This window comes from Urocampus carinirostris, chromosome 4 (genome assembly GCF_059441175.1).
Source record: "Urocampus carinirostris isolate Australia breed hairy pipefish chromosome 4, RoL_Ucar_1.0, whole genome shotgun sequence".
Taxonomy (NCBI): domain Eukaryota; kingdom Metazoa; phylum Chordata; class Actinopteri; order Syngnathiformes; family Syngnathidae; genus Urocampus; species Urocampus carinirostris.
Genome location: NC_142352.1, coordinates 20,252,216 through 20,275,815, shown reverse-complemented (window position 1 = coordinate 20,275,815; position 23,600 = coordinate 20,252,216). Strand labels below are relative to the sequence as shown.

The following is a 23,600-nucleotide window of genomic DNA, read 5'->3' as shown; positions in this document are numbered from 1 at the left end:
CTCTTTTTAGAAAACCGGCTTTTCGGCTCAACTCATTAAAGAGAGCCTGCTCTCAAACGGCTCACTTGCTTTTATGCATTATGTTACAAAGAAGTTAAGAAAAAAAGATTTTAATTCCTTGTACACTTAAGAATGGACATTGATACGACACAATTGATATAATTACACTTAATTTCACCCGTCTTTTCTTATAAACTAAAAGTAAAGGAGTGGGAGACGATTCATTTTGGGGTTATTTTTATGTGCAGCAATGACCTAGATGAAAACAAATCAGGTGGCGTTCAAAAACCAAACTCGTAGTCGGAATTTTAATTTATCAAAGAAAAAAATAGCGTCTGAATGTTTGTTTTATTCTTGAATAAGTTATCAAATATTTGATGTTTGAGTACTGGTACTTTTTTATTATTAGGTTTTTATAAATAAGCTTGAAATGACAGAAAAAAGCATAACAAAACCATTCACGACGTATTAAAAGACGAAACCTGCAGTTGGAACTTTTTGTTTTATTCATCCGTCATTTTCCAAATCTTCAACGTTTATGTGCTTCTTCATGATTATGTTTTTTAGAGAGTTTAACTCGATAAAACTAATTGAATGGCGAACATTGCTGAATGGGTGTTTAAGTGCAAGCGCTTGAGCAGCATTCTAGCTGTTCACCGCTAGATGACACTATTTTTTACACATTGAATTTAAGATAAGGTTGATGAATCCCTTAACCACTGGGGTCGTAGGGGCCCCATTTCATGTGGTGTGTCTTGGGCAGGTACAGACTGGTGGCGCCTATCCGGCTCCAGACCAACAAATAGTATAGTTTAAAAATAAAGATAATAATATTTATACTTTTTTTGCCCCCCAAAATTAATGTTGATTCTATGAACTTGAACTTATACAGTACAGTAAATATATAAGTTAGATAACATATAATGTGTAATATATGTTTATTTTTCTATTTTGACAAGACTATGAGACATTAAAACGGTAATACATTTTCAAGCATATTTTTAATATTAAAGAATAAACATCTTTTCCGAACGCAAATAAAAAGCCAAAAACTTCAATACCTTTGGAAAAATAGTTTGAATGCAAAAGTTTGGGATATTATCTGACCAATAACGAAGTAAACCAACCACGTATTATCTCGTAAAACAATCAAGCACGGGTGTCGTCATATTAAAAGCAAAAATAGTATATTTAATTTATATACAATGAACATACAATCATTGTAATCCTTTCCAAAGAATATACAGGACGTAAAGCTTTTTTAAAAAAATACAAATTCATGTAGCTGAAAAAAAAAGAAAATAAATTAACAGAAAAAGTGATACTGTATTTCTCTATTTCAGTTCCCCATCTGCATAAAACGCTCCTCATGAATTCTCTTAGCTGAAGGCAACATGCTGCCCTGTGCAGAAAAAACTTCTGCCGGCCTCTAATAAACCGTGCTGTTAATAAAGGTCGTTCCCAAGGTTAAAAAAGGTGACCTGCCATTGGTCTCCAAAATGCACGTTCAGGAATTGAAAAACAAACAGTTTATCGTCACACTTGAGGATGCCATTTCTGCAGAAGTGGTGTGCTATGAATGTATATGCGGGGGAAGAATGAAAGAAGAAACCAAACTTTGATGAATAATAAGGGGTTTTAAATACAAAATCAAATCAGTTGAGAAACGAAAAAGAAAGCAGATAGTGACTACAGCATTCCCTCACTCTTTCAAATTCCAAATGATATTTCTATCAGAAATTCTCTTTTTTGGAAATTCGGTTTAAGAAACGACATTTTAAACCAAAAAGAAAATGCAAATGCCATTTATGGTGAACATTATATAATTAAAGATGTTGCAGCCTTTTGGAGAAAAATATTGGAATAGAGTTTTGAAAGTCTTTGTCGTAGACAAATTCCATCTCATAAAACAACAACTAGATCATAAAAAGTTAATCATAAGAGTGCATCAATCACAATTTTCTGGGCTGATCACCCATCTCCATCCTTTTAATTGGTGGAAAAGATTTGTTTATAAAAATGTATGTATATTTTTATCATAATTTTAACATTCATGTATATTATAAACATTATTCAAAACAATTATAAATGTGTACAAAAATAGGAAAATGAATAATATTGCAAGATCGGTTTCATTCATAATTTGTTTCATAGTTAAAACAATTCTTTATCATTATATTTATAACATAAGTTATTTGAAAAAATAAAAAATAAATGAGAAAAATCATAAAATCTAAAGTGTAATGTTAATCTACATTATAATATTTATCTAAAATTCATCTTTATAATAATAAGTATTTGAAAAAAGTAAAAAAAACAAATAAGAAAACAAAATTCATAAAAAAGATGGGAAAATAAAACATATAATTTGTGTTATATTTTGATATTTATTTATCTTGTATGTACATTTATATTGATAATATATATTATTAAAATTACAAAGACAATACAATGAGAAGATCTGTTTAATTCAGGACCAGATTTTACACCACCCCAAAAATACAGAGCTCGATATAAAAATCAAAAATAAATATATTTAAAGAATTACAAAATAGATAATAAAGAACATCGGTTTAAAATTCAGATCATAATTTGAGTATTAATTGAGAGAATGATTTTTTTCAATAATTATACAAAAGAAAATGCATAATAAAATAATAATCGGTTTATAATTATTTGTTATATATATATATATATATATATATATATATATATATATATATATATATATATATATATATATATACCAAATAACATAAATATTATTAAAAACAAAAGTGTAAACTTTTTTTTTTCAACATATTTTAAAAATAATCCGATTTTTGCCCATCCCCCCAAAAATAAAAAAAATCGAGAAATCAGTGCTCCCCGAAATAAAAACTTGACGGCCTCAAAAAAGATTTTAATCTATAAAATAGCGAAGGAACACTGTATTCAAAGATGAGAGCTGGAAACATGAGCTAAATTATAAAAGTGACTTTTTTTTCAAGTAAAACATAAAAACATGAAGTCCATTTCGTGAATGGTTTCAAATGAGATGAGAAATGTGATACCACTCCGACCCAAAATCTCCGATCTGCGACTTCATAATCATTCGTGTGATTTCTAAAAGGCATTGCTGTTCTAAAGGTTACTTTTTCGCATCACAAGGCAAAAAACATTTTTGAAGTGCTATAAAGAAAAACGGCGCGGTATTCATCTTTTCCGGCCGTCGCCACGGCAACAAAGATGGAGCCGTGGAGGATTTTCCAGGCACGCTTAAGTCAGTTGCGCTCGTCCAGGAAAAGAGCAAAAGAGCAGGCCCGCTTGCTAGCTTGATGAATAGTTCTACCTAGCAACAGTGACGACATCCTACGTTCCGCTAGCACGGACACCAAAAAAGTGGCTTTTTGTGCGCGGAGAGGCTACATACAAGCTGGAAATTTTCATGACGTGTCACTTTGGCACTTTGTATGTACACAAACACGGACACAGATATGGTACATCTGATTTTTTTTTCATGAACTCATTCAATGCCACGAACGGCTATTGACGTCAAAGAAATGTTTTTGTCAGCGAATGACTTGAAGATGAAGTTATAACGATTGCTACGTGGACAAATCACGCTAGGTTGAAGGTGTCGTGGAACACAGCAGAACCTCTAATATTCAGTTTGAAGTATTCATTATTCTGGATAACCTCTTCAAAGGTTTTAGTACAGTAGACCCTTGGGATACGACATGAATCCATTCTAAAGGTGGGGAAAGCAAAGTGAAATTGCCCTGGTTCCCCCTGATAAAAACATCCATCCATCCACCTATTTTCTGCGTCGTGTTGTAGAATAGAAACTTGCATTTGTAGAATAGATTTGCATACATTTGTTCAGGAGACTTGCTGACATGTAGAAAGACTTGCTTACAGTTGGGGGAAATGTTGCTTACATTTCGGGAAGGTCTCGGCGGACGAACTAGTATAAACAATCCTCCTTAAGGGAGGACAAAAGAATCTGGCAAAGGGCAAACTGACCCAAACTTAAAAACATTTCCAAGAATTGATGATTACAGAATCCGTGGCATGTACACGTGAAAGGGACGGGCAACACCGTTTACACATGCTGTGTTGAAACTATAAAGACCCACGCTTATCTGAGATTCTCTGAGTTTTGTCTTGTTGAGATTGTTGCAACAATAAACAAGAGCTCCCTCTCACGCCATTGATTGCTGCATTCTCTGTGAGCGCGTATGAGACGAATTCTCGTTAATCATCATTTTCTTCAAAAGTAGCTTATCCTCAGTAGGGTTGCGGGGGAGCTGGAGCCCATCCCAGCTCTCTTCGGGCAGTGGGCAGGGGACACCTTGAACTGGTTACCAGCCTATCACAGGGCACACTGAGATAGACAATTAACTTGCTCATTAAGACTTAAGTACAATTTAGGAGCCAATCAACCTGACATGCATGTTTTTGGAATGCTGGAGGATATCGGAGTGTCCAGAGCAAACCCAAACAGGCACAGGGAGAACATGCAAACTCTGCATGGGGGGGCCGCAGTAGCTGGAATTAAACTCTGGACCTCCGCACCGTGGGTCTGCGCTCCAACCACCCAGCTGTCGTGCCAGCCATAAAAAACATCAATACAACACAATTGTAAAGAGTATATGTGCACTAGATTAGCTAAATCAATCTACATATAAAGTAAACTGTGGTTCAGTGTGACTGGAGCTGGTAGAGTGGAGTAGCAGATGGATGCAGTGGGGCGGGGTTGTCAGTAGATTAAAGTTAAAACTGATATTAAGAGTTCAACTTGTAAAGATTATCATGGTCTTGGAAGATTTCCTTGCTTTAATCTCCTTCTTATTTTTAGTTATAGTCCCGATCGCCGATTGTTCACGGCCATGCAACTCGGCAAGGTTAGGGTTCCGTGGGGCTTCTACAAATTTCTTTATAATCGCAGGCTTCGATTCCATGGTTAACATGTTTTCTGCTTTCTCCCTTTTGCGTCACTGCAAGCCTTGGACCCAAGGCATTAAATACAGTGCCAAAAAATACAGTACTGTATTGCCGATTCGCAATGTCTTTACAAAAAAGTATTGTGGGAGGTAGTTCAGCCAATAGTATATCGCCATTTTCACGATGCCGCCACGCAAACCAATAGCAGACCAGCCTTTTAAGACGTCGACCAATAGTAGATAAGAATCTAAAATAATTAGTTATTGATGTTGTATAGTGGAAAAATGCCGTAAAGAGGGCCTGAAAACATCTTATTCCACACTGTAAAATGACATCCCAAGCCCTGTATCCCAAGGGTATACTGTCTATTGAATTGATGTTTACATTTCATTCTATTTTTGCATCTACCTGTTTTTTGGAATGTCTTCGCCTGCTTTTAGATTTTAAACTGCATTTATAAAACTGGTTCACCATGCTTAGGTAGGGATTCTGAAAAAATTAAAAGGGATTATTTAGTTTTTTTCTTATTATTTACTTAATAATATTTCTGTATATACTATTACCCTTAACTTGTTATTTGAAACTGTGGTTCTTTATCTTGTAAGTTTTCTTGCAGCAGCAGGATGGCACTTTTTCGTTTTGTTGTGCATTTGACATTTTAAAATGAGAATGAATTCCATTTTATTTTATCTGATTTTGCTGTAATTGCTAGTTTAACGTTTTTCTTAAACTTCCACTTAATATTTCAACATTTTATTTCAGACTAAAACAGCCCCTATATGCATATACAGAATATGTTTAACTTCTATTCAGTGGCTTCAAGTAACAAACTGTGTGTGTTTTGGATTTCTCTTTGGCTTCTCATACAAGGAAGTGACATCACATTTAAAGCAGTGAATCCATCAACATCTGTGACCAGAGTTGTCTCCATTTTTAAATATCTATTATTACTTCCTGTTTAACATTTCCAAAACATCAAAATAATTGACCAAGTTATATTCTTTATTTTATACCAAAAATTCTAAGTTGGAATTTAGAGGTTCCACTGTCATGATATCTTCACCTGTGTTTATTTTCATCCATTTCTTATGTATAAATAATAAAGCGCTAGTAGAATCCACTAACGTTTGAACTAGGGATGCACAATAATTATGAGAATGGTAGTTATTGGTTTAAAAAATTTCAATAATTAGTCAGTATAATATTCAGGTAGACAAAACTATATGTTCGAAACAGTCCAAGCATTTGTGTTCCTTATCATAATATAATTTGATTTTGTAGAGAAGTCGAAGCACAAGTTGGATGTGTGTCCTCTTGACCTCTTCAAAAAAGAACTACGGAACCACTGAGACTCAAAGTGCCTAGACTGCAGTATTTTCTTATTTTTTTGCCCAGCCTTTCATGAGGTTTTTGGTTTTCCGGGTACCCATAGATGCAAGATGTCCGAGAGTTACATCTAGGTCAGGTTCTAAAGGCACATTTTTATAATAGTTCATGTATTTTTGCTTATTTTAAAATCATTACTTTTATTTTAGTTAATTACAAGTTTTTGTTTTATCACTGGCAGGCGCTAAACAATACAAATTGTCCCTTTAAAATGGACAGCTTATTGAAGTAAGATTGACAGTTGCCCGCACAGTCCGCTGACAAGTTCTTTTAATACTTATCGGAGACACGTTTACCAAAGCTGTGTGATGTTCTTGTAACTCTAAACAATTTAATTTTGAATGTGTTTATACATTTTTGCATGAATTAATTGGTTATCGGTCTGCAGAGGTAGCATTTTTTTGGCTATCGGTAAAAAATATATCGTGCATCCCTAGTTTGATCCTAAATGTGTCAAGTGTCATTTATTTGCTAATTATGTAGCTACAAATGAGAAATTGGACTAATCTAAACAATATCCTTAATGAATATTAAATATTGAATTATATAAAATCGTCTAATTAAAACATTTTCACAATAATACGTAATATATATTCTTATCTTTCTATATATATTATTTAAATATATCTGTGTTTTTCAACATATTTTTATTTTTTATATTATGCTTAAAAACATGAAACTTCTATATTGTATGACATTGATTTTTTAAATTTTCTTGGATTCCAGCTCAATCCAAAAATAATTGGGAAATCATTTTTGGGTTGGGCTGGAATCAAAATAATCTAATCTAAAATAAATAAACTGGATTTATTTTGATTACCGCTAACCAAATACATTTGTTTTGGGGCAGCTAAAACTGAGGAACTACATGCTTTTATTTGGACATTATATTGTAAGATACTTGGGTCAAGAATAACCCAAAATGATATCCTGGACCGATTCAAATGAATTGATATGATCAAACTTTCTGGGTTGTTTTGCACAAAAAGACTCAATCTTTAGGGTTTTCGTGACAAAATAACCCAGTTTTGGATTATTTTTTACTACACAAGACAAATTTTGGGTCGTTTTACATGGGTTGACGTAATTATCAGGGCAACATAAATAAAATAAATTCTGGGTTATTTTGTACAAAACAACTCGATGTTTAGGCATTTTCTAGACAAAATGTCCCAGTTTGGGGTTATTTTTTACAACAGGGGCCAAATGTTTGGGTTGTTTCACACAAACTGACAATTTTCTTGCATGGCAATGTAAAGAAAAAAAAACCTTTATGGGTTATTTTGTACAAAACAATTGGATCTTTAGGGTATTTCTTGACAAAATAATCAATTTTTGGGTTATTTCTTTTTACAACACGAGTAAAATTTGTGGGTTGTTTGAAAACAAATTGATGTAATTTTGGAGGAAACGTAAAGAAATAAAATGATTTCTGGGTTATCTTGTACAAAAAAAAATTCTGACAAAATGATCCATTTTTAAGGTATTTTTTTTTACTACCCAACCCACTTTTCTTCTATTTTTAAACAAACTCATATAATTAGGAGGACCAATGTGTAGAAAAAAAATCTCAATTTTTTTCTGTTTGAAAAATGTTTTTGGTAGTATTTCAGAAGGAATTTCCCTGTTAATAAAATGATTCAGTGTTTGGGGTACTTTTTATTTCGAACAACCAACCAACTTTTGGGTTTTTTTTCAAATATATTTTCATAATTTTGGGAGTAATGTGGAAAAACATGTTTGTTCAGTTTTTGTAAAGAAATGTTTTTTGAAGAAACTGTATAAAGAACGACCAATATTTGAATAAAATGATCCAATTTGGGGGGTATATTAGGCATATTCGACCAACTGTTTAGGCCTTTTTACACAATTTGACGTAATTTGGGGGAGCAGCCGAAAGAAAATAAAACAATATTTTTGGAGGGATTTTAAAAAGAGTTCTTAATAAAGGGATTTTATCGAGGGGTAATGTTATTTCTTCACAACACTACCCCCTGTTTGGGGTCGTTTTACACGAATTAATGTAATTTTGGTTGAGTCACTTAAGAAAAAAATCAATTGGTATAATTTTTTGAACCGAGTAATTATCTTGGGGGGATTTTCAAAAAGGATGATTCCATTTTTGGGTTGTTTTGCCAAATATACTTTTTTTCCTTTTCCAACCAAACTTATTTTAAAAAGTATTTGACCTTTTTTTTTTTTTTAAGAAATAAAATACATTTTACCAAATTTGGGGTGCTATTTGGGTCAGGAGGTTGGGTCATTCCAAATGTGGTTATTTTTGACCCAAATGTTTTTAGGGAGAGTAAGTGTTATTCTTTTAAGTTTGAAACAAAAGACGTAATTTATTTGAAATGTGTATGTCATTTTTGTAAGACGGAACGAACGACCAATCTATTATAAAAATTACTTCGATTTATGTGGCGTTTTTTAAATTTGACCCATATTTTTCCACCACGAATCTTGGTGGGAGTTAATTTAAACACATTAACCTCTAAAAAATAAATAAATAAAATGATTTGGTCCAAGCTTGACTAAAATTGGGTTAGTTTTGACCCAACTACTGATTGACTGCAGTAATTATCCTTGAGTTTGAAAAAGACGTTACGTTTGAAAAAGAAGACAAATTTAATTCCAAGTATGTCTGATCGTTTTGGTTAAAAAATACACAATTTTTGCTCACTTCTTTTGTACAAAATCATCATTTTGGGGAGGATTTTTGAAGGGACGACTAATCTTTTAATAAAATTTGATTTTGGGATTGTTTTGTTCAAAATGACCCACATTTTTTTACCCTAACCTAACTTGACCTAAAAAAAAGAACTTTTGGGCGGTCAATTAACTGAAGTATTATATCAGTCCAAGCCTGACCCAATTTAGCTCATTTTTGACTCAACTGCTTACTGACTGCAGCAGTTATCCTTTGACGTAAATGCTGTTAAGTTTGAAAACATAAAACAGAATTGATTTCAAGTATGTCCGTCCTTTAGGTAAAAAAACGAAAATTATTTTAGTGCAACCTTTGTGTTAGGGCCGGACTACATGACCGATTCCAAGTTATCGGACGGCTCTCGATCCTCCAGGTTAAAGACAAACTTTGTCCGGCTGGCGGCGTCAGAGTGGGCCGCTTCCTTGCCCAGGCGGTCCAGAGTCAGGTTGGAGGAGAAGAGCTCGGTGGGCGTCAGGTATCCTTCGCTGCAGGAGATGTACTTGCGGTAGTTGCGCCTCAAGCACTGCCAGGTGGTAGCGTAGAGCAGGAAGGCCGAGGTCTTGAGCGCGATGGCGATGCTGACGTAAAGATGGCGGTAGGCCACGTTGTCGTACAGCATGCAGGCGCCCTTCTCACCGCATACCGAGCTCCAGAACAGGCACGTGGAGTCGATGCCCATGCCGAAGATTAGTGGTGGTGGGATGAAACCTGGCGCGAGAAGCAGAAAATTACAAAAAAAAAATACAGATGCAACATCAGTATCGGGCTGGTAGTTACTGAACAAATCACGACCAAACAAAACGTAGTAGTTATTGGGGCGATCAAGAAAAAGACCCAGGACATAAATCATGTTGGCAATCCAAAAGAGTTACAACAAAAGACCGAACTGGATAAACCCAGAGTGGCTGAAAAGAGCGAACAGCTGGAGTTGGTCTGAGCTGGTGTAAGCGGCTTACTTAAGCCGATAGCGAGAGAAGCTACTAAAAAGGAAAGTATAAGATTGCAAGAGCAAACAGAATATGGCAAGCGTTGGGATCTCGAATCACTGAGTTTAGTGACATTTAACTGTGCAGTTCAACACTGAAGGGTGAAATAAGCTACATTGGCATAGAGCAACTAACAGAAACCATTGTGGCTAGCGGCGATCCATAGCTTGCAGTCAAGTGGCTAAGACTAGTGGCTAGAGAAGGAAACAGTGGGAGTGAAAAAGCTCTAGCTGTGCTGTAAAAGGAGTTTATCTACCTATTTAGGAGTGGATGAGCAGCACTGAAAATCAAAACATGGAGGAAGACTACCAATTGGACTTCACATCCAAGTGCTAATCTTCAGTCAATGAGATGTAATATCAAGTATGCGATAGATCACTACTAATGGTCCCTGTACCTTAAAATGGCATTTGGCTTCTACCCTCATTTACCCTGATTTCTTTTTTATTTTCAACAATTTTTTTCATTTTGTAATGTGATGTTTGCAAACGAGAAACAAAAAATACAAATACAAGTATGAGCCATCAAAGAAAAGCCAATACTAAGCCCTATTCCATAATTTATTTGGGCAAGCAAGGGTGAATTTCAGCCAGCAAAAGAAAATCCGATATTCAGTTACTTCAACATGAGAGCTGGTGTTAATCCTAGCTACGGACAACAATAGACAGAGTGAGGTGGACACAACTGAAGCAGCTGAAAAGGGCAACCACTGGAGTTGGTCAGAGCTGGTGTATTTTACTAACTTTATTGGCTAGCGGGAAAAGCTTATAAAAAGGCCAGCAAAAGAAAAAAGAGCAAAATGCCTGAATCACAGGACTTGGAAAGCATTACACGCAAGGCTTGGCAGTAGAAGCTAAAAGTATCACCGGGACCAGCTACCTTCACAAAATTGGCATTCGAGCTTCCATAGTAGTTAGCTGGTGGTCAAATATGTCGGCTTCTTCAAAGAGTGTCTCTTTTTATAATGTAATTGCGATTTTCAAGCCTACAAGTCTTTTAAAAAATAATGTTTAAGAGATATTACATGTGTTTTGGGGTTATCTTTTCAATCAGTAGTGTTTTATTTTGATGAGTGAAGCATTTCTACACTAATAGGGGTCATTATCTAACACACTCTTGGCTTTAAAGTGGATGTCGAGATTGTGCAGTACTTCAGTTGATAGTAGTTTGTGCTTAAGAACAATGAGACGTGTACTGTGTTGCATCTTACCAATAAGCCTCAGGAGCAGGAAAAGGACCCCAAGAGCGTAGGACTTCAGATCTGGACTCACCGTCCTAAAGGAGTCAAAAGATTAGCATAGTAGCAGTAGCGGTAGTTGGAGAACACAAAGTCCAAAGTCAAGCTGATATGCGACTGTATTATGCTTTGAGGATTTTTATGAATTACTCTTGTCAAGACAGTCAATGTAGAGGAGAAATGAAGAGAATGTAGAGCCATGGATGTAGTGTACAATTTAAATTAAGTAACTAAATATTTTTACCTTTTGCTCTGATAAAAAAAGAAACATAATAAATAAAATTAGCAAAGTTATTTGCCTGTGAAAATAAAACTGATTATAAAAAAATAATTAAGAACAATAACAATTATATTACCACTACTTGTCACGGTTGCCCATTGCCCTCACTTGGCCCCGCCCGGTTGGCGCTAGCTGCGGCTCATTGTCTGATTGGCTTCCCTCCTATTTAAACTGAGTGCTCTCACTCACTCCTTGACAGAACACCAACGAACCTCTGCACCCGCAAGACGTGTGTTTTGACTCTGTCCGGTATCGATCCATCTATCTTGTCCTGTTTGGTATCTGACTCCATTCCCCAGTGTCTGGTATCGATCCCATCTGTCTTGTCCTGTCCAGTATGTTGCTCCAGTCTCCTCTATCGACCCCGTCTGTCTTGTCCTGTCCGTTATATTGCTCCAGTCTCCAGTTGACGGTATCAATCCTGGCTATTCTGTCCTGTCCGGTAACAATCCTGTCCGTCCGGTATCTGCTTGTGTATCTAGTATCAATCTCGTTGGCCTCTGGCTTCCTGTTTTTCCACGCCGGACTTCTGTCTTACTTCTTCCGCCCAGTGAGCGCCGAATCACTGGCGTTTGTGTACACACGCTTGACTGCCCCCTCCCGTAAAATAAAGCTTGTGTGAAAACGTTATGTATCTCGGTCCCCCTCCTGTTCTGGTTCTGACGCTACTACTACTTGTACTAAAAATAATAATAATAATGATAATAATAATTCATAAAAATGTAATCAAATGATATTTATCTGGTAAATGTTTTGCGACATAAAATCAATTGTCACCAGAAACTATTATCTACCAAAATTATTTACCTTTATTACCTGCTGAGCAAATGATTTTCCAACAATATAACGCAACAACTACAGCAGACATCAGAAAATCTCATCATATCTCATTAGCTACACCGCTTATTCTCAGTAGGGTCGCGGGGGTGCTGGAGCCGATCCCAGCATTCATCGGGCAGTGGGCAGGGGACACCCTGAACTGGTTGCCAGCCAATCGCAGGGCACACAGGGACAGACAACTCACTCGCTCATTCACACCTAGGGACAATTTGGACCGGCCAATTAACCTGAAATGCATGTTTTTGGAATGTGGGAGGAAACCGGAGTGCCCGGAGGAAATGCACTCAAGCACGGGGAGGACATACAAACTCCGCACAGGAAGTCTGGAGCTGGATTTGAACCCACGCAGGAGGTTCCCAAGACTTTATTATTTAGCACTCCTAATGCTGAAATAATTTGTTGAAAACGATATTGATTCATATAAAAGGCATAAATACCTTACATGAAATATCATATAAAAATAATTGTAAATTAAATAATTTATTTATTTGACATTACGTGAGCCTCATCTAAATGCAGCTGGGCAAGGTATCTGCACTAGTAAATCTGAATTCTTCGAAAATGTCATGAAATCATGTCCGCCCCAAAAAATTATTAATAGAACAGTAGTATTAGTGGAAGCAATTCATGAGATGATCACAAATCAGACCTACTTTATCACACATATTTTTATTACCTTAAAAATAAGTCCAAGATTGGGTGCGCATTATATACGAACGACAGTAGTATTACTGTATTTGTGCAATGATTGATGAGTCGAAAAATATTGCTGACAACAATCGCAAAACATTACATGCAACGGGAATCGAACCCTGGTCAAGGCGTTGAGAGAGCCAAATTTCTACTACTGGACTTCCACTGATGTATATTGTTTATGAAAAAGCATTGGTCTTTATCTCATTATAATTCAAATTTTACTCACAGTACCAGAAATGAACATGAGAGAGTGGAAAGAACAGAAAGTCGTCCTGAATGATATAAATAAACGCAAAACAGCACGACGAGGGAAACAACTATTATGGTGTACGTGATACAAAAATAAAAGATCAGACCTTGAGGTTCTTAAAAATGCTGGCCCGGGGTAAAGTGACATATCCTGTAGTTTATTTTGTCAATAAATCATTTTAATCATGGCTGCACATATTCAAAAACATTTGTCATTTACAATGCTTAGTTTGAGCTGAGAAAAAGTGAAACTAAATGTTATGCAGACTTTTAATGAAGAATTAGGGCTGTGTGTTATGCACAAGTGCGCGTTACACACAAATAAATAAGGTTAATTAAAGTAATCCATTGTGGCTATGTGCAAATGATCTATTAGTCAAAAATATTGCATTAGTAAAAACTACAGTGTCAGAACAGGAGTCTCCAACCTTTTTTAACCTGAGAGCTACTTTTGGTTATCAATGAACGCAAAGGGCACCCAGTTTGATATCCATTTCTGAAATAACAATGTATCATGTAATTACCAGGTAATTATTGGTGGTAAGATTAAAAAGAATCAGACAACCACTAAAAAATATGTTACTGTAAAACTACTATGACCCAGCTTTGGTTAAATATTTTCAAAACATGTCAGGTGGCACCTCAGCTGCCCTTAGGGGGCACCTGGGTGCCCACCGGCACCAGGATGGAGACCCGTGGTCTCGAGTGCTTCAAGCATCAATTAACATAAAAAATAACACATTCAGTGCAAGTAAAATTACATGCACACAATTTAATACTTTGTCTTAGTTTTATCATGTAAAAAATGTGAATAAGGTCATAGTTCCGACCTGATGAGGATAATGACGGAGGGTGTCTGCGCCATGGCTCCGATCATGCTGCACAGGCAAATGACGCAGAGGAAGGTGAGAAAGGCCTCCTGGCACCCGGGACTCGGACACTTGCCCGGCAGAGCCACCGCCTCCTCGGCGCTGCCTGATATGCATGTGCACCCTGTCAGATTCTGACAAAAAGGTACAAAAATGTTTGTAAAAACAGTTGGCGTGGCTGTCCACTTGCTTTCTCACCGGTTTGGTGCAGCCGGCGAAGCAGGCGGAGAGGTAGGTGACGGCATTGGAGCCGCACACGGGGCTCACCGACGCCGTGTAACAGTTGCAGCTGCTGATGCAGGGAGACTCAGGTCGCTGCCAGTGCTGCAGTGTCCTGAAACATGTCATGGTACTTTACCTGGGTTTCATCAAACCCTATGGGTTCCGTGAGTCAGTTTCAGGGGTTCGGCGGAGCCTCAACCTCGGAGGTCAAGACACACTGACTCATCAAGTCCGGTGATGTTTATCTGTATTGTCATTAATCACAGGAAGTCTCAAAGGGCTATGCAGACTACAGCGGACTAAAAAGCCAATGAAACCACACCCGAGGAGAGGGATGGGTTGATAATATTTGAAACTGAAGGTCCAAGGATACCGAAAAGATATTTTACAAAAGCGAGCCCGGAAGTGAATCAAACAAGCAATGCAATGTAATGACTGGACAGCCCATCCCTGTTTGACACGTAACATATTTACATGGTCATTCCTATTCTTCTTATAGAAGAAGGCCAAAATGTCATAAAATGAATGAGAAGAATAAACTGGAATAATCTGTTATTTTGTGAGAGATGCTACAGTGTCAAACAGCATTTTGGGGTTATTTTTATGTGCAGCAATGACCTTAGCGAAACAGGCTGTTTTAGCAGAGTCAAGATCTGCTTTATACTTCAGCAAACTGTCGCATCAGGTCTGATGGAAATCCATACGCAATGACATGGCCATCCTTGGCTGCGTATAATCGCATGTCATAACTTGGCCAATCAGTGCTCCACAGAATTTAGAATTTAGCACACTCTGTGATCTAACGTGTAAATGTCATCAAAGCAAGTCTTGTAATTACTTTCTTCATATTGAAATCCATACTGACCATGTTGAGCAGAAAAAGAAAGTGGTCGGACGAATATGTGCGTTTGTATTCTCATGGATTACGGAGTTAGAGTCTATCTTCATGTTTGAAATGAAAGTTGAGCAACCCAAACCTCACACTGGCAAAACTAAAGGAAAAAGTTTTCTGTAATTAATTGTGAGTCCATGCACTTTGTTGGTTTAGTTCTGCACGGTTCGTTATGTGCAGCAGTAGAAAAACTTGAATTTGAAAAAGATTAATTAAATATTATTTAATACTGAAATAGGCTTTGATGAATGCGCATGTGAAATTGGTGTGGTTTGAAACCTCCAACAGGGTTAAGAATCACTGCTCTAAAAAGGCTTCTTAAATGAGAGGTCCGAGTGACCCTTGGGGCATAAAAGATACTTCAAGGGTTAACTTCAGATATTGTAATAGATCTTAAACAGTGACATTGAAGCAAAATCATTCCTCTTATTCCTTCTAATTACACTGCAGATTATTGAAAATATAAATATCCTTTATTATTTTCATGTTAAATACTTAAAATTTGTTACATATCATATTGTTATTATGATTTTTTTTAAATGTTAAAATGGGCCAAAATGTTTTTGGTCATTTTAAGAAGGATTATTTTTATTTCTTATATTTATACAATATTAAGAAATACGTCTTGTATTTTATTTTCAAATATTAGTTTTCCAGTCCATTTAGTTTAAATATATTCTTTAAATGAGCAAAATTATATACAGATCTTTTTATGTTATTTTGTAATAAAAATAATAATATACTAGTCTTGTATACCAGCTCAGTAGCCTAGATGGTAAGGCGCCCGCTTTGAGACTGGGAGGTCGGTGATTCGCGCCCCGGCCGAGTCATTCCTAAGACTTAAGAAGTGGTCGGCGGCGCCCTCTGTTGGCTGCGGCTGCATCGGCTCGCTACAACGGGTCAGGTGCAATCGACATTTCGTTCTGTGTACATTGTTACACAGAATGACAATACAAGGAAATTATTATTATTATTATTTATGTTGGAAATTAATTTTATTTTATATTTCAATTTAGTACAGAAATAACTCTTGGGTACTATATACTGTAGAAATGATTTAAATAATATAAAATGTGCAGAATTAACTCGTTAGCTCATTTTAATGATTGTTTTTTCATTTTACTCATTTTAATTTATTTGTCTTATGTTATTTATGTTTTTACTTAAAGATATATTAGAAAATAGGTGAAAAAAAATCTAAAATAAGAAATAAGTATTATTATTAATATTACAATATGCATTAATTTGTAATCATACAGATAAAAGTCAAATACATACTTATATACAGTAGAATTCTAAATAAAATGTGCGAATGTGCCTATTATCCGCCATATCTGACTGTATTGTTTTCCTCATTTTACTAAGAGTAAGAAATGATCGATAGTACTGAAAAATAATTATTGATACAAGCATAATTATCCGTGAATGAGAATTGATTTTATTTTTTTGACTGATTAGGATCCTTTAGGAAGCAAACATTAAGGGGGTACAACAATCACAATAGGCTGAAAAAAACCTGTCTACCTTAAAAGTACGTAAACCTTTTGCCTGGCCAAATTCAAGCCCTTTTTAAGGACTTTCACAACCAAGTTTCCAATCTCTCCAGTACCATTAAAAGAAAAAATCTGGTGCGAATCATGCATTTTGCAGAGCCTCAAACATACTGTACTGCAATTTAAATTCAGGTATGTGGTGTTAAATTTTGCGTGTGCTTTTATCAAGACGCATGATTTTTAGATCTTGAGAAATTTGTGAAAACAGTATATATGTTTGTTGAGACAAATCTCTCATACATATGTTAGGTAAAAACTAAGTTTCCATTTTCAGTTGCAGGAAGTTGTTCCCATCACAATTAAACACTGGGAAAGACTAACTTAGTTTTTTTGCACCATAACTTTTGCACCATTACACATTTTATAGTGCCTTGTTTGGGTGTAGAATGCACCGGTCCTCATAGCTTCCTAGGAAAATGCCGTACAAACTAATGCCAGCTGTAATCAATCACAAGGGAAGAAGACATGCAATGGCAAAGCGAAGCCACCAGAGAGCAGTGTCGGCGGGGTTTTTAAAACAGACTTGCTGAGAAACATCAAGCATTAAAAAGCATTTCACTCAAAAGTCAAGTAATTTTCTATCCTTGAAAATACAACATTAAAATTAAATAAAATTTCCATTACCCGTATGAACATTGATGCATACACAAATGATAAATTGCCTTTTCTACTTTTTCATCTTAGTAAAAATAACAACTATAATTGTAGCATGGCTTGTAGTGGTATAAATAACCTTAACAACACTGTTTTGTGGCCCAATACTCACTCGTTGCCGTAAGCGACCGTCACCCCGGCAACGGGTCCAGTGTCGCAGCCCAGGAAGAGGAAAGAGACGTAGCAGCCCGTTGATACCAAGTTGACACCCATGGCCATACGCACGGCACCAAGGGCCGAAAGGTTCAGCTTCTTCACCAAAAGTCCGCCCAGGAAGATGCCCAGGCAGGCGCACGGGATAGCCGTCATACCTGAAAATCACGTCCCGTTTAAACCCAGGAACTCAAGATAGACCCCTTTCCAGGTTTGTAAACAAGTGTGACACAGCTAAGCTGCGCGCGCATTGTCGAGGCACCACAGCGGAATTCATGTCAGTTTATACCGGCCAACTGACCGACTAACATCTTAAATAAACACACAGCATGTGCAAGCAGCAAGATAGCGACTTTATTTTTGTGATCAAAGACAACAACTAAAAAAGACAGATCTGCGCTATATACATTTTGAGAGTCGCTTTGTGGCGCTTTTGTGTGTGATTTGTTTTCCACCTCATACACGACGCTGATCCATATCGGATAATGCACGAGTGGAATACCTTTTTATGCAAGTTAAATGGAAGAAAATAGTGGCTCCATGGGATCAGTTCATATTGACAGTAGCTCAGTCCCCAAATAGGTTAAACTTTACAAGAATGAACTTTCCTTGACTCAAAACCACCTTAAATACATCTTCAGTCTATGTGGAATCAATATTAATAATGATGCTGTGAATGACAATTAATTAATAATTATTGAGGTGAAGGATTTGTAAACTTAAGGCTGCAATCATGATGCTAAGCCAGGAGATGGCAGTAGAGTAACACATCATCTGTGTTTGTTAGATTCCCTTGAAAAAAACTCTTCTTTTTTCATGTTTTTGGTGTTTTGTTCTGCCCAAAACGGGCCTGATAAAACTTAGATAAAGGCAGATAGGCGCAGTGAAAAATAAAACATAAAGGCTGTTTAAACTCAGTTGTATATTGTTAACGCATACTTAATAGAGACAATATTTAACTCAACTTTTTTGATAGTGTAAAGTAGGCACAAACACCTTTCATCCCCCGACAATTATCCTTACACTTACTTAGGCATCTGGCATTAAGGAATTACTTCTTAATAATGTCCTTGTTCCAGTCAGTTATTTAAATGGCTTGCAGCCAAAGGCTCCAATGGTGCTTTTGAAAAGTCCTGTTTTCTCTGGGAATTGCAAAAAAGGTGTGTTCCACAAAATTCTAATTTATGCACCCTTACACACAACAGTTCGGCATAGTGTTTCTTTTGTTAATTGTGACTCTAAAACTCAACTCAACATACAAATCTTCCCTCGCTCCATTCAAACTCGTACTGCTTCCCCAGGTGTTTTGGGTCAACAATGCGCACGCATCCTGTGCTTGAAAGGGGAGGAAAAGTGAATATTTTACATATTTGATTATATCTCTAATGTGATGATGAGATATGATTTATGATACTTAAAAGGCCTCTTATAAAATCTAAAGGCATGACAGAAATAATGTGAAAAGTGTTTGGGTTGTCAAGGGGACAGGACCAAGATAAGCCCTTTCCTGTCTGCTCTGTGAATTGTTTATCAAAGCTGTTGATTTTGGGGCGGCTGTAGCTCAGGAGGTAGAGCGATCGTTTTAGGATTAAGGGATCCCAGTTCGAATCCCGGCTTGTCCGTGTTACATGTCGAAGTGTCCTTGGGTAAGACACTGAAACCCCAATACCCCCAATAAGCAGGTTAGCGCCTTATATGGCTGCACAGATCACGGCCGCTATTAGGAAATGTGAAGCACAATGTAAAGCGCTTTGGGAAGTCATTGACTTGAAAAGCGCTATATAAATGCAGATCAAATGCAGATCATTGATTTTCATCTTTGGTGACCATGCATTTGATAACCAGTGGAAAACAAATATAATCATGGATGAATGAATTAATCCATCAATCAACCGACCGACCAACCACCCTATCAGTCGATCAAAAATTTGCCATTTGCACATTCACGAGGCCTCATAGCTCAGTGGTTAGAGCACTGGTCTTGTAAACCAGGGGTCGCGAGTTCAATTCTCGCTGGGGCCTTAAAAGAGCTTTTGTGAATTTCCCTACGGGGATGAATAAAGTTATCTATCTATCTATCTATATACACTTTGGCCGCTAGATGGTAGCATGACATTTTGTCGGACTTTTGCACCGGGTAGAAGAGAAAAAAACAAGTTATTCGATCACAGTAGCATGCTTACGTGTGCTCCGTCAATAGATTTTCTAATCCTTTAAAGTTTAAACCCTTTAGAAATCAAGGACTGTAAATTTGTTTTTGTATATTTTTTTTTTGTATTTCTGTATTGAAATATTTTGAGAGGTTCACTCTAATACTGTAATATGTTATGCTTGTTTGCCAGGATAAAAACGCCATACATTTTATCATCTCATCTCACCTCATTAGCTGCACCGCTTATCCTCAGTAGGGTCACGGGGATGCTGGAGCCCATCCCAGCAATCATCGGGCAGTGGGCAAGGGACACCCTGAACTGGTTGCCAGCCAATTGCAGGGCACACAGGGACAGAAACAGACAACTCGCTCGCTCATTCACACCTAGGAGTGCCTGCAGTGCCCGGAGGAAACCCACACAAGCACGGGGAGAACATACAAACTCCGCACAGTGAGTCCGGTAGCTGGATTTGAACCCACACAGGAGGTTCCCAAGACCTTAGAACTGTGCCACACACGCGCCCATGTTGTAGTTTTCTATGTAAGCTAAATATACTGTCTGACTGAAGTAGTTGGTAATTCATGTTTGTCCACATTGAGGTTTAATGTCAAACACTGATGCTAAAAATGTTTTTTTTCTTCTTTCTTTTTTTTTTTTACAGTTTTACTCTTTGTCATTTGTCATGATTGCTGATACAGGGCACCTGCGACTGCCTAATTGGCTTCAACAGCCCTGAACGCTGATTGGTTCATGGACTCTTTTTAAACCCCGGGCTTCCAAGAGGAAGCTGTCAGACCGTTTGCGAACCTATGCTCCCAGCTAGGCAAGCTCTGTACCTTTCGACATTTTCCTGCCCTGTTTTCTCCTACCTGATACCTGTTGCCGACATGTTTGTGGACCCGTTCCTGCCCTGCTCTTCCGACCATCGACCTGTTTTGCCCTGTTTCCTGCCTGATACCTGTTGCCGACCTCTTTTCTGGACTCGTTATAGCCCTTGCTCTACCGTCCCGGCTATCGACCAGTATTCCTGCTGCCTACGACTATCCTCGCTCGACACGGAAGTGCCACTTCCGCGTTCCTGCCACCTGCTACCCGCGTCCGTCGATCATCGGATAGTGGAAGCAAGCACTGCTCTCTCTCTTAATTAATAAAACTGTTTCTGGTTTGTGACAGTCATTTATTAAGAATGGTATTTTGAGACTTAATTAATGACGCAAGTACGCTCGTTTCCTGGCATTTGAAGAGAGTTTGGCTTGCTGTTTATCTGTGTTCAACACTTAATAAAGTTAAGCACATGTAGGAAACAGTACACAATCGATTAATCAATCAATCATGTTATGACTTATGCTGGAAAGGGGTCTATAGGTGACAACAGTTTAAACCAAAACTCCGCTTACCCAGCAGTTGATTGGCTGACGAAGTGGTGAGGTTAAACTGCTGCTCCAGGTATTTTCCCAGGAAAGCCGCAAAACCGGCCACCACTGCGATCTCCATGCATGCCGCCAATGTGATGCAGCTAAACACCGGATTGGACAGAAGGTGCCTTGTCACCCGAGGGATCACTGGGAAAAAAAAAAAAAAAACAGCGAAGCCTCGTTTATTGCGGGGGTTACGTTCCAAAAAGAACCAGAGGGATGCGAAATCGGTAGTAGAAACCTCACCATGTGATATTTTCACTTTATCATTTGGAATAAGATGTTTTTTTTGCCCTTTTTAATTGCATTTTCCTACATGATATAGACAACAAATTATTTTGCGTGTCAAAATGTTAAATTCGAACTTTGCATTGTTTGTCCATATGGCGAGTTACAGCTTCAAAATCCTGACTTGCTATCATTCAACGTCACATAAAATGATGGTCCACTATTGGTTTGTGTCGCAGCATCATGAAAATGCCGAAATTCAGTTGGCCCAACTACCTCCCACAATGCCTTTGTCGTTCTCTTTATCCAATTCAGAATCTCATGTGCTTGCAAGGTGGCAATGCAATACTGTGTTTTTGTACTGTATTTATTAACTATGGGTCCTAATACTTGCAGTGATGCTGAAATGAGAATCGAAAGCATAACCAGTGTAAGCTTGTAATTATCAAGAAATACAAAAAAGACCAATGAATCACTACAGCCCCTATGTTGCATGCCCGTAAACAATCGGCAATTAGGACTATCATTCAATTGGAAATGTAAAATAAAGAGATGGTTGAAACAAGCAAATCTTCTAACGGCACAACAATCCTCGCGGGTCAGAGTTTTGAAATCAGTTTAATTTTTAATATGCTGTTTTCTACCACCTCAGCATCCACCCGCTAACTCTTCTGTACCAGCTAAAGTCACGCCAAAGGTAGAAACAATATATCTTTTCCTTTACATGTACATTTTTTTATCATGATATCTAATTATACATAAGTATACTACATATAAGTAGAACCTACTATACACAATTTTATTATTTTAATGTTTTGTTTTTTTGTATCTGGGGGTTCGGAACTAATTAGCATTGGTTTCAGCAATATAGCAATTTCACTTTACAATCCTTTCCTCAGAACGGATTAATGTATTATCCCGGGGTGTATTGTATTATACATTGAAACCAAGGAACAAACCCTTTTTAAAGGCTCAAGTGTTCGTTTTACTAATAAAAGCACTGTGGACAGCAACATTTTTGAAGCTGAGAGCTACTTTTTGTTACTGATTGGCGCAAAGGGCTACCATTTTGATGTATACAGTTTTTCCAAAATAACAGTTAATGTTATAACTATGTTGTTACTATGTTATTACGAGATTGTAATAATTAGAAGTTAAATCCCCCAGTAAAACATTGTGTCAGTTAGAAATCTGATCCAAATTTCGGAACCTTTCCGCGGGCTACTCAGAAGTTTTTAGGGCGCTCCCTGGTGTATGGTGCCCGGAGACAATTAAGAGAAAATAAGAATAGAGAAGCTAATGCACGATGAAAAAACACAAAGCAGCAAGACCGTGAAAGGTGAACCACGTTCTAGCGGGGGATTACTGGACACCATAATTCAAAACACAGAATATCGACATTGATGGCGTTCAGAAAAATGCATCTAAGGCACCTCGGAGATGCTGGCACACAGAGAGGCCACTGTTCAAATCAAAGCCATGGATGCTGCCGAGAGATTTGTCCTGGTAGTCCAGGCTGAGAGGGGACGGCAACATGGCCTGCTCGCTCTCTGCCCCGCCGTCCAGGACTTGCTCATCCAGAGCCTGAGGGAATCCAAACATGAAGAGGGCGGACAGGAAGAGTAAGGCACCGCACAGGAGGAAGCCCGCCCACCAGGCCCCGATCCAGCGAGGGTCTTCTGGGGTGATGTCCAGCTTACCTGGACGGGAAAAAGGGTTTCAATGGTGAAAAAGAACTAGTGATTTACATTTTTAAAAAATGGCATGATAGTTTATGTATTTTTGCCCAATATTCAATTATTTTATTATTTTTTTTACTAAATTACATTCTTTTTGTATCACTAGGAGGCACTAGCTATTAAACACTGTCCCTTTAAGGCAGCAAAAAATCTAGGCCTATCTTGCCCTATGTGAAAAATTGATAATCTCCCCCATAACCGCATACAGGTTTTAAAATAACTAAATTGGGAAAACACAAATATAACAATATAATTTTAATAGGAAATTATAGGATACAAACAAAAAAATTCAAATAAAATTAGCAAAATCATCTGCTATATATTATTTTCCTCACTTTACTCAGATAAAAACTGGTTAAACTATAGAAAGAAAAAAAGAAAAACAACAATAACTAAAATAAAATTGACATTT

General features: G+C 37.2%; 1 protein-coding gene and 1 non-coding gene across 2 annotated transcripts in view; one reads left to right on the top strand and one right to left on the bottom strand.

Moving 5' to 3' along the window:
- Positions 1 to 1,160: 1,160 nt before the first annotated feature.
- Positions 1,161 to 23,600, bottom strand: part of LOC148367066 (solute carrier organic anion transporter family member 3A1-like) — a 46,673-nt gene continuing 24,233 nt past the window's right edge. The window contains exons 4-10 of the mRNA XM_088333862.1: positions 22,883 to 23,149; positions 21,204 to 21,368; positions 17,613 to 17,811; positions 14,378 to 14,513; positions 14,141 to 14,313; positions 11,219 to 11,283; positions 1,161 to 9,730 (exon numbers count right to left, since the gene is read on the bottom strand). Coding sequence (XP_088189988.1) covers positions 9,351 to 9,730; positions 11,219 to 11,283; positions 14,141 to 14,313; positions 14,378 to 14,513; positions 17,613 to 17,811; positions 21,204 to 21,368; positions 22,883 to 23,149 — 1,385 coding nt within the window. The 3' untranslated portion in view covers positions 1,161 to 9,350. The remainder of the gene's footprint in view (positions 9,731 to 11,218; positions 11,284 to 14,140; positions 14,314 to 14,377; positions 14,514 to 17,612; positions 17,812 to 21,203; positions 21,369 to 22,882; positions 23,150 to 23,600) is intronic.
- Positions 19,603 to 19,675, top strand: trnat-ugu (transfer RNA threonine (anticodon UGU)). Its single transcript has one exon. It is a non-coding gene; the product is annotated as a tRNA-Thr (tRNA).